The following is a 15,417-nucleotide window of genomic DNA, read 5'->3' on the forward strand; positions in this document are numbered from 1 at the left end:
TTATTTCATAGATTCGATATTTGTAATTGTTTTTTTTTTTAAATTTATTGTTTGTAAAAATGGACATGTAAAAGTGCCCCTGTGGCCTATTTGCTGAATAAATGTTTGATATTTGATATTTGATATATGAGTACATTACCATACAAGTGCGAAAAATAGGAAATTCGAAACGAGTGGTGATAAATTAAAATACGACTAAAGGGAGTGTTTTAAATCGACACGAGTTGCGAATTACCTATTCGCACATGTATCGTATAACGTTGTACAGTACATATTGCCCTTTAAATGTTCGACATAGTAACGTAATATGTGAATTTTCGCACTAGTGCGATAAAGTAGCACCATATGTACTGTAAAACAATAAACTAAACGAGATTGTATGTTTATTAAGACGGTTTATATAAGTATCATTTACTTATTTTAATAGGAACTCTTATTAAATATTAAATTTGAAGCCAATACAGTAAATATTTAAACAAATTCAATTTATGACAGACATTGGCATGTCATACATATTAAGTGTCTATAAAATAGACAAAATAATAATATAGTTACGAATACGTATACGGGTAGGTACCTACTTATTTTTAACATGTCACGGACGGACATTTTCATTACATATTCGATATATACAATTAAATATTAAGTTTTTCATAGCAATGTCACAATTTCTTTCAGTACTACATACCGTTTTATTAATGATTATGCAACGTGTCTCTACCCTCTGGACATAGAAAAGGACGTGTCGATTAGGGTATTTCTAACCTATGTACAGTCTCATTCCAAACGACACAGTATTAACGGAGAAATTACTGATTTACGATTGAATACTTCGGAACAGCCTGTGTGTAGATACACGGTGATTAAAGAGTATGTCATGTCATTAGTGTCACTTTAATCTTATCGTCATTGCGAACGACTAATACACTATGTTCCTATTTATAAGTGATTTATTAGAATTAATTTCACTTACTTTTTTTTGTAATGTTTATCTAATCAAATAGTTTACCATATTAGAACGTTCCTGAGAAGGAACTCTACTCGGGATCTCGGTCAATGTCCAGAGAGACGGACACGTTGTATTTGCAATCCGTCTTTCAATATGAATGTAATTGTTTATCTATAAAATTCAATAAACTACTAAACTAACCTACTATTCAAATCACAACCATGGTTTTGTACTGAATAGGTACAGTCAGCATCAAAAGTAGCGGATGAAACAACGCGCCAAAAGTATCTGATATTCCGGATAACTTTTCCAAATATAGATAAATTTCTAAAATTCGCGCTCAAAAGTATATCTTTTACAGTCTTAGTTGTTCTATATTAGAGACATCACTTTTTGTTAAGCTGTTACAGAATGGTAGATACTTATGAAACGTTATTTGATCCGCTACTTTTGATGCTGACTGTACAGTCAAGGAATTTAATTTCCATACTACGGAAGTGTCATCAAAAAACCATAAATAGGTGGCGCTACAATACCTAGAATACTTGAACAAAAAAATCAAATCATAGCGCACTTCGCTCCGTCAATAACGCCTAGGTTCTTAGCTACTCTAGCGCTACTCTGGAGAGATTTGGAACTATTATTTATAGCTAACAGCTAGACACTTTTGCAACAGTTCTACCATAAGAGATGTCACTCCTCTTAGTTCCACACTCCATATTCCATACCATTTTGTACCTTGTCAGTGTGACAATCAACATGAAAGTCGCTAGGGTCCTCATACTGTTGTCACGTGACCAAGGTACGAAATGGTACTGAAATTAAATTCCTTGACAGTACATGGCTCTCTAAAGCCAACTATAAATCATGAAAATACGATAAATTATATGTAATACTGAAATTGGGTACTTACAAGTTTTAGCGTTTGAAATTCTTAAGAGTCCTCGGGAAGTTCGGCCGAATTTCACAAAATACAAAACAAAAACAAAACAAAAACAAATTTTTTACAAACGGAGTTTCGTTCTCATTTTAAAACTACGTGTTGTATTGTAATGAAACTTTGCACATACAATGACACGAGGTATATCTAGTCCTGTAATTAGTTTATATAGCTCCAGTTTATAAAACTAACGGAATAGAGCAATAAACAAGTTTTGTATGAATTTTTTTAATTCGCTGTATTTTTTTTTAATTCACTGTTTATGTTATACATTACCATGCAAACTTCCACCGAAAATTGGTTTGAACGAGATCTAGTAAGTAGTTTTTTTTTATACGTCATATAAAAAATATTTTTCATCAAACCCATACGTGTGGGGTATGGATAGGTCTTCAAAAATGATATTGAAGTTTCTAATATCATTTTTTTCTAAACTGAATAGTTTGCGCGAGAGACACTTTCAAAGTGGTAAAATGTCCCCCCCGCCTGTAACTTCTAAAATAACAGAACGATAAAACTAAAAAAAATATATGATATACATTACCATGCAAACTTCCACCGAAAATTACATAAAATTCCTATTGTAAGTACAAAGATTCAGAGCAATCTAGCTAGTCGTTTTAAAATGAGAGTGTAAATACGTTTGTATGGAGAACCGAGCTTACTGAGGACTGGAGACCCTTAAGACCATAAGGGCCACTTGCACGTTCCAGTTACAGGGTTAGACACTAACTTGAAGTTAACTGGTTATACAGGATTGAACAGTATGGGTAACTGTAGCTTTAAACGGTTAACTCCGATTTCGTTGGCTAATCCTGGCACGCGCAAGTGGCCCTAACTGGTTAAGGTAAAACACGAAATAAGGTTAAACTAAACGATGTCAAAAATTATAAAATTAAATTGTCTTCAGACCTTAATTAAAATCCAAAATACTCTTCTTTGATGAAGTCAGCCGCCTTTTCCGCAATCATAATAACTGGAGCATTAGTATTTCCTCTGACCACCTTCGGCATCACACTAGCATCAGCCACCCTCAACCCCTTCACCCCTCTCACCTTCAGTTTTCTATCCAACACAGTCCCCATCGCAGCGGTTCCAACGGCGTGCCATGCAGACGTCGCCATCGCTTGAGCTTTACACTTGAGATCTTCTGTTCCTATATTGTTACAATAGTCAATATCTAACTCGACTACCCGAGCGTTCATTGCTCTAAAATAAGAAGTGTTTGCTATCGACCACGCTGTCTCCAATGCGCTAGGAAAACCATCTAAGTCAGCAATGTCGCTAAAAGTGGCGGAATATATCAACGGAGCTTCTAATGGATCTGGGGATTTTAACCTCACTTTACCACGAGATTTCGGCTTCAAAAGAACAACAGCTAATCCTAATAGCTCACTGCTTTCCAGCTCTGATTGGAGTTGAGTGCAAATTTTGTGTTGAAACCCGAGTATATTTAAACAGTTTTGATAAAAATTCTGTCCTACTGAGGTACAAGACGGGTAAATCGCAAATTCCGGTACTGTCCCGTCCTTGTTTGTTATATACGCGCCCATGCTGTCGGTTCTTGAGTAAGAGCCCGTTCGATCGTACAGATACCTTATCAATTCCATTTGAGACTCTGCCTCGAAACATGTTCCATTGTCAGCTGCCAGGTACGTCAGCACCATCACGTGATCGTGGAGATTATCGCCCACTGGCAAGTCTTTTATAACCTCAATCCCCATCTCTCTCAAATGCTCCTTCGGCCCTAAACCAGATAGCATCAATAGCTTGGCTGTATTAAAAGTCCCTGCAGAAATTATAACCTCTTTGTCAACTAAAAAGGTGAAGCTATCTCCACTTATAAGTGCTTCTACTCCGTAAGCTTTATCATTTTCAATCAAAATCTTGGTCACCAATGCATTTTTGACCACTTTTAAATTCTCATTCCATGATTGTTTATTTAGCATCGCTGTTAAAGAACTGTCTCTTTGACCGTCTCTGATGGTGTGTGAGAATCTTCCAGCTCCTATCAAATCTGGATAGGTCATATCCTTTACCATTGGAAAACCCAACTCTTCAAATGCTTCCAGAAACTTTTTAGTCGTATACGTGGACTCATTCAAGCCAGTGATTTCTATATCTCCATTCCTTCCATGATACTTCATTAATTCAGGGTCGTTAATGATCCTTTCGTCAGTTAGATGTTCAGTCTTCTTGAAGTATTTTAGGACGTTAGTCCAGTTCCATTCTTCTCCTACGAGGGCAGCCCATTCTTCGTAGTCCGCAGGGAAGCCTCTGGCGTAGACCATGTCGTTGATAGATCCGCTGCCGCCCAGCATCTTGCCTCGGGGTTGGAGTTGCTGCCCGTTAACAAGCGCCTGGCTTGACTGGGCATCGTCCACGGAAGTGAAGTTCCAGTCGTATTCACTGCCTTTGAGGTGGTGGCGGAATCCTGGTATCTGTGGGAGTAAAGAATTTAATTAAGTGCTGCGAAAAAAACTTGGAAAGCACCGGTGTAATGTTCATCCATTCTTTTAGAGAGCAAACGACGTACAACTGGCTAACAGGCCGACAAACAATGATTCAAAAAGCGTATTTTAATAATCAAACTAACTAACTATCGTGGCGCAGTGATCCAAAGAGGGTCTTGGCCTCCATAACGAGAGAATGCCACCTGTCCCGATCCTGTGCCACTTCCTGCCAGTTGTCGGCTTTTAATAATCACACATCAAAATATGTCATATACATTACCAAAACATATACCATCAAAACTACGACCCGAAGGCCGGAATTAGCGCGTGAACCCTCTAGCCTGCGGACCAGAAGTAGTAATGTAATACTAACTATGCTCCTACCTGCCACCCATCCGCCGACTACGATGAATTGTCATACTTAAGGAATCATCCAAAATAGGCAGGATATATCAACAGAGTTTAGGTCCAGGATTTGAAGGCCTAAAGTAATACTAACTATGCTCTCCTGTGGTGGATCCCCTCCAGCCTCAAATAGCAGCACGGTGCCAGGCATCTGCGCCCGCCGACCATGGTGAAATCCCATGAGGAACCATCTGGATTTAAACAGGACTCTGGACCTGAAAGCCTGAAGTAATACTAACCATTCTCTTCTGCGGTAGATCCTCACCAACTTCAGCAGTAGCTGCAATAGCAGTACGGAGCCAGGCAGCCGCGCTGCCAGCAACGCGCCCGGCGTCCCTCTACTGACTACTATGAATAATCATAAGGGATCATCCAGGATCGGCAGGATATATAAACAGAGATCAAGATACGAAGCCCTGAAGTAATACTAACTATGCTCTCCTGCGGTGGATCCCCTCCAGCCTCGAGCAGCAGCACGGTGCCAGGCAGCCGCGCCGCCAGCGCCGCGCCCGCCGTCCCACCGCCGACCACGATGAAGTCCCATGAGGAACTGTCTGAAATATACCGGTAAATTCCTTACAACTTATCGTTTAAAATATGACTGCCACATAGGTTGTGGCTGTCGCTTACGTATTGGCCTAAGGAGTTACCTACGTAAGTGTCGCACTTTTACGGACGATATTTAAAATATCATAATTAGTTAGAGGACTATGATGATGATCATGTAGGTATGTGGACTTTGAGAGGCTTTTCTGTTATCACAATTGTATGCCATACGACGTCCATGATGTATCTTTAACAAGTAAAATCGTAGGCAGTTGTGAAAAAGTTGGAACAAAGAAATTGTTGAGACGAAAGGGGACGAAGTCACGTGACCGCTTATCTATACAAACGTAATCCCTATTTTGACCGCATTGATCCGCATTTTTATCTAATATATCGATGTAGTTAATTTTTTTGTGAAGGTTTTGTGTAATGTATTTTGTGCAATTAAGTGTATTTAGTTTTATCTCACGTGCAATTTTTTTTTTGTAGTTGTGGCAATACATTTTTTTTGTTATTTTTATTTTTCTCTCTGGATATTAACATTATAGAAAAAAAATACGCAGTTTAATAAATATTAACCATACTTTTTGTTATTCAGTTAGGAACTTTTAAAAAGGTTAGGAATTTTTTGGTATAGAATTTTATTTTCACTCTTAACTCTTCACCTAAGTTAGTCCGTCCATCTATGCTCTGCACCCACTATGACGCGACAAAATGTGGAAGTGCCATTATATGTTTCCATAGGAATTTGATATATATGACACTACCACATTCTTGTCCAAAGTCTGAGTAACTGCAGAGCTAACTTAGTTCGGCTCTAAGTGCAAGATAGTGAGTTAATGACCTTAATGATAGTGTCAAAAGTACATAACCGGTAATAATAACCGGTATGGCGATAACGTCTGTTGACTCATTACATGCGTTCAGTGTGAGCACAGAGCAATTAATAGTTATTAGGCAGATGGAGTAGAAATATCGCTATATACAGGGTGATTTCGGGGTCGTGGAGCAAGAGAACAAGACATCACACAGAATTCAAAGATGAGTCTAATGATGTTGATCATTATTTATTATCACCAATTATTATGATTATATTTCAGATGACAAGTAGAAAAAAAGCGGCCAAGTGCGAGTCGGACTCGCGCATGAAGGGTTCCGTACCATTTAAGACGTATTAAAAAAAAATCTACTTGCTAGATCTTGTTCAACATTTTACCACTTTGGACACACATTTTACCACTTTGGAACTGTCTCTCGCGCAAACTATTCAGTTTAGAAAAAAATGATGTTAGGAACCTAAATATCATTTTTGAAGACCTATCCATAGATACCCCACACGTATGGGTTTGATGAAAAAATTTTTTTTAATTTATTGACGTATTAAAAAAAAACTATTCACTAGATCTCGTTCAAACCAATTTTCGGTGGAAGTTTGCATGGTAATGTATATCATATATTTTTTTTAGATTTTTCATTCTGTTATTTTAGAAGTTACAGGGGGGGGGGACACACATTTTTTCACTTTGGAAGTGTCTCTCGCGCAAACTATTCAGTTTAGAAAAAAATTATATAAGAAACCTAAATATCATTTTTGAAGACCTATCCATAGATACCCCACACGTATGGGTTTGATGAAAAAAAATTTTTTTTTTAATTTTTATGACGTATTAAAAAAAAAACTACTTACTAGATCTCGTTCGAACCAATTTTCGGTGGAAGTTTGCATGGCAATGTATATCATATATTTTTTTTAGATTTTTCATTCTGTTATTTTAGAAGTTACAGGGGGGGGACACACATTTTTTCACTTTGGAAGTGTCTCTCGCGCAAACTATTCAGTTTAGAAAAAAATGATATTAGAAACCTAAATATCATTTTTGAAGACCTATCCATAGATATCCCACACGTATGGGTTTGATGAAAAAAATTTTTTTTTTAAATTTTTATGACGTATTAAAAAAAAAACTACTTACTAGATCTCGTTCGAACCAATTTTCGGTGGAAGTTTGCATGGCAATGTATATCATATATTTTTTTTTTAGATTTTTCATTCTGTTATTTTAGAAGTTACGGGGGGGGGGACACACTTTTTACCACTTTGGAAGTGTCTCTCGCGCAAACTTTTCAGTTTAGAAAAAAATGATATTAGAAACCTCAATATCATTTTTAAAGACCTATCCATAGATACCCCACACGTATGAGTTTGATGAAAAAATATTTTTTGAGTTTCAGTTCTAAGTATGGGGAACCCCAAAATTTATTGTTTTTTTTCTATTTTTGTGTGAACATCATAATGCGGTTCATAGAATACATCTACTTACCAAGTTTGAACAGTATAGCTTTTATAGTTTCGGAAAAAAGTGGCTGTGACAGAATCGGACAGACAGACGGACATGACGAATCTATAAGGGTTCCGTTTTTTGCCATTTGGCTACGGAACCCTAAAAACATGTTTGCATACATTTTGGTCACCCTACTCAATGTGACGTCTTGTCGCTTTCCATACAGCAAATGTCAAAGGTCATAGGGTGACCATGATTACTTTTTTTTTATATACTACGTCGGTGGCAAACAAGCATACGGCCTGCCTGATGGTAAGCAGTATCCGTAGCCTATGTACGCCTGCAACTCCAGAGGAGTTACATGCGCGTTGCCGACCTTAACCCCCTCCCACCCTCGTTGAGCTCTGGCAACCTTACTCACCGGCAGGAACACAACACTATGAGTAGGGTCTAGTGTTATTTGGCTGCGATTTTCTGTAAGGTGGAGGTACTTCCCCAGTTGGGCTCTGCTCTAGATCTGGAATGACATCCGCTGTGCTGTGCCCTACCACAAAGAGCGAGATGACATTCACAATGCCCATACCTCTCTTGTGGACGTAGTTTAAGGACATACCCGGGTACTTCGTATAAGATTAATTTTACTTGAAAAATAATAAAATCTAACTAATTATCTTTCAATCAATACTACCGTATGATAATGTAAATCATTTATAGATTCAGAAAAAGTGGTTCTGGATCACGACCCAAAAATCACCCTGTATATATATTTCAGAGAGAGATAATATATCTCTGAAAAGCATGCTCGTTGTTGTTCTCAAAAGTGTGCAGAATGTGATACGTTTCTGCACTAAAGCATTTTTATTTTCGCAGTACGTTATTTTCTTTTATATTACGATAAGAATTTAAAATTTGATATTAAATGGATTTGTTGTACAATTTCCATTCTGATATATAAATCTCCATTCCATAAATAACGATACTTTTACCTAAATTGTTAATTGAAAGTACCCTTAAGAGCTACTATACTCGTAAAAGTTTATACACATTTTTAGGGTTCCGTAGCCAAATGGCAAAAAACGGAACCCTTATAGATTCGTCATGTCCGTCTGTCTGTCCGATTCTGTCACAGCCACTTTTTTCCGAAACTATAAAAGCTATACTGTTCAAACTTGGTAAGTAGATGTATTCTATGAACCGCATTATGATGTTCACACAAAAATAGAAAAAAAACAATAAATTTTGGGGGTTCCCCATACTTAGAACTGAAACTCAAAAAATATTTTTTCATCAAACTCATACGTGTGGGGTATCTATGGATAGGTCTTTAAAAATGATATTGAGGTTTCTAATATCATTTTTTTCTAAACTGAAAAGTTTGCGCGAGAGACACTTCCAAAGTGGTAAAAAGTGTGTCCCCCCCCCCTGTAACTTCTAAAATAACAGAATGAAAAATCTAAAAAAAATATATGATATACATTGCCATGCAAACTTCCACCGAAAATTGGTTCGAACGAGATCTAGTAAGTAGTTTTTTTTTTTAATACGTCATAAAAATTTAAAAAAAAAATTTTTTTCATCAAACCCATACGTGTGGGGTATCTATGGATAGGTCTTCAAAAATGATATTTAGGTTTCTTATATAATTTTTTTCTAAACTGAATAGTTTGCGCGAGAGACACTTCCAAAGTGAAAAAATGTGTGTCCCCCCCCCCTGTAACTTCTAAAATAACAGAATGAAAAGTCTAAAAAAAATATATGATATACATTACCATGCAAACTTCCACCGAAAATTGGGTTGAACGAGATCTAGTGAATAGTTTTTTTTTAATACGTCAATAAATTAAAAAAAATTTTTTTCATCAAACCCATACGTGTGGGGTATCTATGGATAGGTCTTCAAAAATGATATTTAGGTTCCTAACATCATTTTTTTCTAAACTGAATAGTTTGCGCGAGAGACAGTTCCAAAGTGGTAAAATGTGTGTCCAAAGTGGTAAAATGTTGAACAAGATCTAGCAAGTAGATTTTTTTTTAATACGTCTTAAATGGTACGGAACCCTTCATGCGCGAGTCCGACTCGCACTTGGCCGCTTTTTTTAAATCTACTTACATGTATTTTACATTAATCGTATTCTAAATGAAAAATAGAGTTTTATCTTGGGTGAGGCACCATTTCAATCTCGGACTATTTACCTCGATAACAATCTATTATTCCTTGAACCAAGCAAGGCAACCACAAGTTTAAGTTGTAGTGTCGAATCAAATGTTGAGTAGCGATAGTAGAATGTGGTCCGATTTCAAGATGTGGCCTTATAATAAGATATAGCCTTCCAAGCAACCTAAGGGCAACCCAATCCAACACTAGCGTCTCCCGAGCGTCGGCGTCTAGTCATCGCTATGAAAAATGGCGTCGCTGCGCAGTTGCGCCAACGTTGCGTCGAGCAGCAGCCATAGAGTTGACTAGATGCCAGCTCGGGAGACGCTAGAATGGGAAGGCCCTATGTGTTACCTACTATAGGAACTGTACTCACTGTGAACAGCAGCGTCCGGTAGCCACGGCTCCCGCACCAGACACTGCGACGCCGCGAAGAACTGCAACGCCGCCGCCACCGCCGAACCTACGCCGCCGCCGCCGTCGCCGCACGCCGACATCGCTTCACCACAATAATTTAATTGTATGTGTGTGTTACTTGAAAAAAAAAATCAAATCATACAGAGCGCACTTCACTCCGTCAATAACGCCTAGGTTATGGAGTGTGGATTTAAAAGGAGTGAAATCTCTTATGGTAGAACTGTTGCTAAAGTGTCCAGCTGTCACCTATAAATAATAGTTCCAAATCTCTCCAGAGTAGCGCTAGAGTAGCTAAGAACCTAGGCGTTATTAACGGAGTGAAGTGCAGTAGCGCCACCTTTTTAAGGTTTTTTAATGAGACTTTTTGGTACATGGAGATTTAATTCCTTACCTCCACCTTCCATAGCCTAGGTTCTTAGCTACTCTAGCACTACTCTGGGGAGAACTTAACTTATTTATAGCTGACTACCTTCTAACTATAAATCATATCATTGTATTTTTGTTATTAATGAAATATATAAGTACAACAAAAACTAAATGTATAAATATTGAATTTACTTAGTAATTACCACTTGTTTTTCCACTAAGACTAAGCCGGATACAAATGCACACAACTTGTTATTTGTAACAATTAAATGAAGAATTCTGTTAGCACACCATTAGCTGACTACAAGCACTGAGTTGAAGATCTCTTCGACCCGTTTCGAAGCCACGACTTTATCGTCATCAACACGTGATCACAGCTGATATTCACTACTTATAGATCGTGTCACTCACGAAGACGTGTACCTTGACTCGTGTTGTAATGTAAGTTAAGGTTAGATTTGACAAATCGGCGCGTCATCATGGATCACACGAACGTATTATTAATTTTGTAATTTCGCACGTCATGTAGGTACTTTACGCAGTGTCTACCTGTGGAAACTTGTAATTTGCTTACTGTTTCTATTTCGTAACCAATTTTGTTACTCTAGCTGTAAGTTTTCCTAAGAAATAATAGCACATTACGATACAAGTGCGAAAAATAGGAAATTCAAAACGAGTGGCGATAAATTAAAACACGACCGAAGGGAGTGTTTTAAATCGACACGAGTTGCGAACTACCTATTCGCACATGTATCGTACAACGTTTTACAGTACCTTTAAATGTTCGACACAGTAACGTACCTAATGTGCTGATTTTCGCATTAGTGCGGTAAAGTAGCACCATATGTACTGTAAAATAATATATCTACCTATACGAACCACCACCGGGTACCAACTTAGTTTGACCAATGATTTAATGATTGTAAAATTTGATTCTGAACAAAATTTACGTGACGCACAAACATATTAATACGGATCACTCTCTTATTTTAAGTCGAAAATCGCTCGACATGTTTCACTCCGTTTTGATGATGATGCTCCATCGCGACTCGCGCCGCCTTGGGGGGGGGGGGGGGGGGGGGAAGTTTTTTCGACTTAAAATACGTGGGTGACCATTTTGTACAAGTAGTGTCGATTTATGGCGATTTTTGGTTTTTGTCACAAATCAATCGCTAACACGGTGAAAGTCATGTCTATAAAATAAAAACACGCCATGTCATGAACTTTCTACAACAAAACAAACTCCATTACCTAAGTTGTTAAGAGATATGATAAGTAGTATATTAAGAGTCCGCAGCAAGCGCGGCCGTAACTGGCCATACAAACGGAGATTCTTTCTCATTTTAAAACTACGTGGTGAATTTTTTTTTAAGTTTATATAGTTCTAACAAAGATACAGAACGACCAAAAATATAACTCCGTGTAAGATAAATAAAGTGTAAGAAAAAAAGTGTCTCGAAAAATCAAGAAACTTTATGCTCGAATAGATGGCGATATATTTTTGGCCTATACTCGAGTAGATGGCGACACCGTTTGATATTTAACACATATCAGTGAAAGAACATGGGTCAAATAGCCGTGTCATTCTAAGCGATTTAGTCCTGTGTCGAAAGATGGCAGTAAATTGAGTTGCCTACAATATTTACTTTGAGAATACGCCTCTATACTCAATCTCAATTCTCTTTGGTTCCAGCTTATAAAACAAACAGAAGACCTATGGGGTCTGTCAGTCAAAGTATTACATTCCATTATTGAACCGATTGCACCATACTTAGCTGAGATTTTCAACAGATGCATTGATGCTGGAATTTTTCCAGATATTATGAAACATAGCAAAATTATCCCGTTGTTTAAATCAGGAACAAGAACCGACTCCACAAACTTTAGACCTATTTCAATACTACCGGCATTAAGCAAAGTGTTCGAGAAACTTATTCTAAATCAACTATCGTCACATTTCAACAGAAATAAACTGCTTGATAGCAATCAATTTGGTTTTACCAGAGGTCGATCAACTACTGACGCCGGTGTGGTACTTCTAAAACACATCTTTGACGCTTGGGAAAAAGCTCAAGATGCTATTGGAATTTTCTGTGATCTGTCGAAGGCATTTGATTGCGTTGATCACGAAAATTTAAAGAAAAAATTAAGTCACTATGGGATAAAAGCTAGTGCCCTTGACCTTGTCTCATCGTACCTTTCGAATAGAACTCAGCGAGTAGTTATTAATGGAACTCAATCGGCTGGGTCCCCGGTAGCCCTCGGAGTGCCGCAAGGTTCAATTCTTGGTCCCTTCCTGTTTTTGGTATACATCAATGACCTACCAAAAGTTGTGCAAGAAAGACATGATATAGTGTTGTTTGCAGATGACACTTCCCTTATATTTAAAGTGAACAGAAAGGAAAATAGATTCGAGAGCATTAATGACGCGCTATCTACCGTATTAAACTGGTTTACGGCAAACAATTTGCTTTTGAACGCAAAGAAAACCAAATGCATAAAATTTACGCTACCTAACGTCAAGCAGGTAAATAACAGCAAGATTAAAATAAAAGGTGATACGCTGGAATTTGAAGATCGAACTGTTTTCCTGGGAGTCACTTTAGACTCAAAACTGCAATGGCATGCACATATAGCCACTTTAGCCGGCAAACTTAGTTCAGCAGCCTATGCAGTGAGGAGAATCAGACAGCTAACAAACGTAGAGACGGCCAGGCCGGTATACTTTAGTTACTTCCATAGTGTTATGTCGTATGGAATTCTGTTGTGGGGAAAAGCGGCAGACATTCAGACAATATTTGTACTGCAAAAGCGAGCTGTACGTTCCATCTATGGACTGGGCGCTCGAGTATCCCTAAGAGAGAAATTTAAAGATGCAAGCATTCTTACCGTTGCATCTCAATACATACTTGAGAATATTATGTATGTTCGGAAAAACATCAACGAATTCAAGCTTAACAGTGATATCCATAACTATAACACTAGAAACAAGCATAAACTTGCTGTGCCCGCCCACCGCCTCCGTAAGGTTAGTACGTCTTTCGTCGGGAACTGTACACGTTTTTATAACAAAGTTCCCACTGATATAGTGAATTTGCCTCTTAACAAATTTAAGTCACACGTTAAGAGCTCTTTGTTAAGTAAGGCGTATTATGCTGTGAATGATTTCATAGATGATAAGGATGCCTTTAAGCCAGTAGCTTGATCTTGATAGTATGATAAAAATGTAAGTAATAGTGTTTTCGTTTTCTTTCTGTGAAATAACCATACTAGCGTCCAGTAGAACTGACACAAGAGAACATCATGTTCTCGTTTGATTGTATTATTTTAGTTTTGGACACTTAGAGACCTTATACACCTCTTAAGATTTTATTTTATTTTAAATTTTATTTTATTTTAAATTCAATTTTATTTTAATACCTATTTTAATGATTTGGACACTTAGAGACCTGTACATCTCTAAGTCAATTTAAATTTATAATTTAGTTTTATAGGTAGGCACTCCTTATGAATAATATGTAGTCGCGTTTATGTGGCGCTATGCCGTCTTTAATGTAACTTACAAGCACAAATGTTGTATCTCACAATTTTTTATTATATTTTTATTAATACAACCCGGCAGCTTGAACATGTCATGCTCGCTTAAAAGTCTTTACTTACGGTGGCGTCGTTGATCGGGTCGCCACTTTCCCGAATGAAGGTTGAGGGAGGCGATGGCTGAGATACACGTCATACTCGTGAACGGGTGCTGTTTGTGGAGACCGGTCTGTTTAAGCTTACACGGGGTACAGGTTATGTTAAAGTATGTAACTTTACTTTTGAGTGACATTAACGTGAGACACTTCATTCGGTTCTTGTCTGTTTTATTTTTTTTGTCTTTTAATTATTTATATAAGAATTCAAGCCTTGGCGACCCTCTACATCTCTAAGGATAATTTAATATATTTTTTATATTTTATCTCTGACACTTAGAGACTTATACATCTCTAAAGAATTTTAGTATTTTATGGTTTTATTTTTTTATCATAGTTTTTTTTGTGTAATTTGACATTTAGAGACAGTATACATCTCTAATAAAGTATTTATTATTTCATAGATTCGATATTTGTAATTGTTTTTTTTTTAATTTATTGTTTGTAAAAATGGACATGTAAAAGTGCCCCTGTGGCCTATTTGCTGAATAAATGTTTGATATTTGATATTTGATATTTGATATTTGACAAACAGAATACTAGTAGAGCAAAAACAAGTTTTGTATGAAAAATATTCATTCGCTGTATTTATTTAACTATTGTATCTGAAGCTACATAAACTAATTACAGGCATAGATATACCTTATCCTATTGTAAGTACAAAGTTTCAGAGCAATCTAGCTAGTCGTTTTGAAATAAGAGTATGCGTTTGTAATGGAGAACCGAGCTCGCTGAGGACTCTTAAGTTATTAGGCTATCAGCACTTGATTGCAGAGATAATTAGATTGTTGTCAGTTCAATAATCCCTTAGTTTTAGGGTTCCGTATGATAACGAACGTAGTATGTGAGTGAGAATAAATTATAAATATTATTACTTTTACCCGTGACAAATATAACTAATTTTCGTCTAGAGTCGTCTATGTTAGCTAAACATATATTGCAATCTATTCAGTAAACAATGGCCTTACAAGTAATTAAATAATAAATAAATATATAGGGACAATCTTAGACAAATCGACCTAGTCTCAAGCTAGAAAGCTTGTACTATGGGCACTAGGCAAGGATATACACACGTACCTATATAGATAAATACATACTTGTATATAATATAGAAACGCCCATGACTCAGGCACAAATGTTTGTGTTCATCACACAAATAAATAAAATAAAATAAAAAATAAATATAAATAGAATAAATAATGCCCTTACCGG

At 37.0% G+C, this 15,417-nt stretch overlaps 1 protein-coding gene across 1 annotated transcript; it reads right to left on the reverse strand.

Moving 5' to 3' along the window:
• Positions 1 to 1,859: 1,859 nt before the first annotated feature.
• On the reverse strand, positions 1,860 to 10,272 carry LOC133522454 (ecdysone oxidase-like). Its single transcript, XM_061857814.1, has 3 exons — positions 10,107 to 10,272; positions 5,180 to 5,301; positions 1,860 to 4,330 (listed from the first exon to the last, which is right to left on the reverse strand). Exons 1-3 carry the CDS (start codon positions 10,225 to 10,227, stop codon positions 2,807 to 2,809), a joined length of 1,767 nt encoding a protein of 588 aa, XP_061713798.1. The 5' UTR covers positions 10,228 to 10,272; the 3' UTR covers positions 1,860 to 2,806.
• Positions 10,273 to 15,417: the final 5,145 nt, after the last annotated feature.

The sequence above is a fragment of the Cydia pomonella genome, chromosome 10 (genome assembly GCF_033807575.1).
Source record: "Cydia pomonella isolate Wapato2018A chromosome 10, ilCydPomo1, whole genome shotgun sequence".
Classification (NCBI taxonomy): Eukaryota; Metazoa; Arthropoda; class Insecta; order Lepidoptera; family Tortricidae; genus Cydia; species Cydia pomonella.

Excerpts from the sequence above, each read along its gene's own strand:
- LOC133522454 (XM_061857814.1), bottom strand. The coding sequence starts at position 10,227 with ATGTCGGCGTGCGGCGACGGCGGCGGCGGCGTAGGTTCGGCGGTGGCG. Across the intron at positions 5,302-10,106 it reads ACCGGACGCTGCTGTTCACA|ACAGTTCCTCATGGGACTTC; the intron begins GTGAGTACAGTT and ends GGTATATTTCAG. Across the intron at positions 4,331-5,179 it reads ATCCACCGCAGGAGAGCATA|ATACCAGGATTCCGCCACCA; the intron begins GTTAGTATTACT and ends TTACTCCCACAG.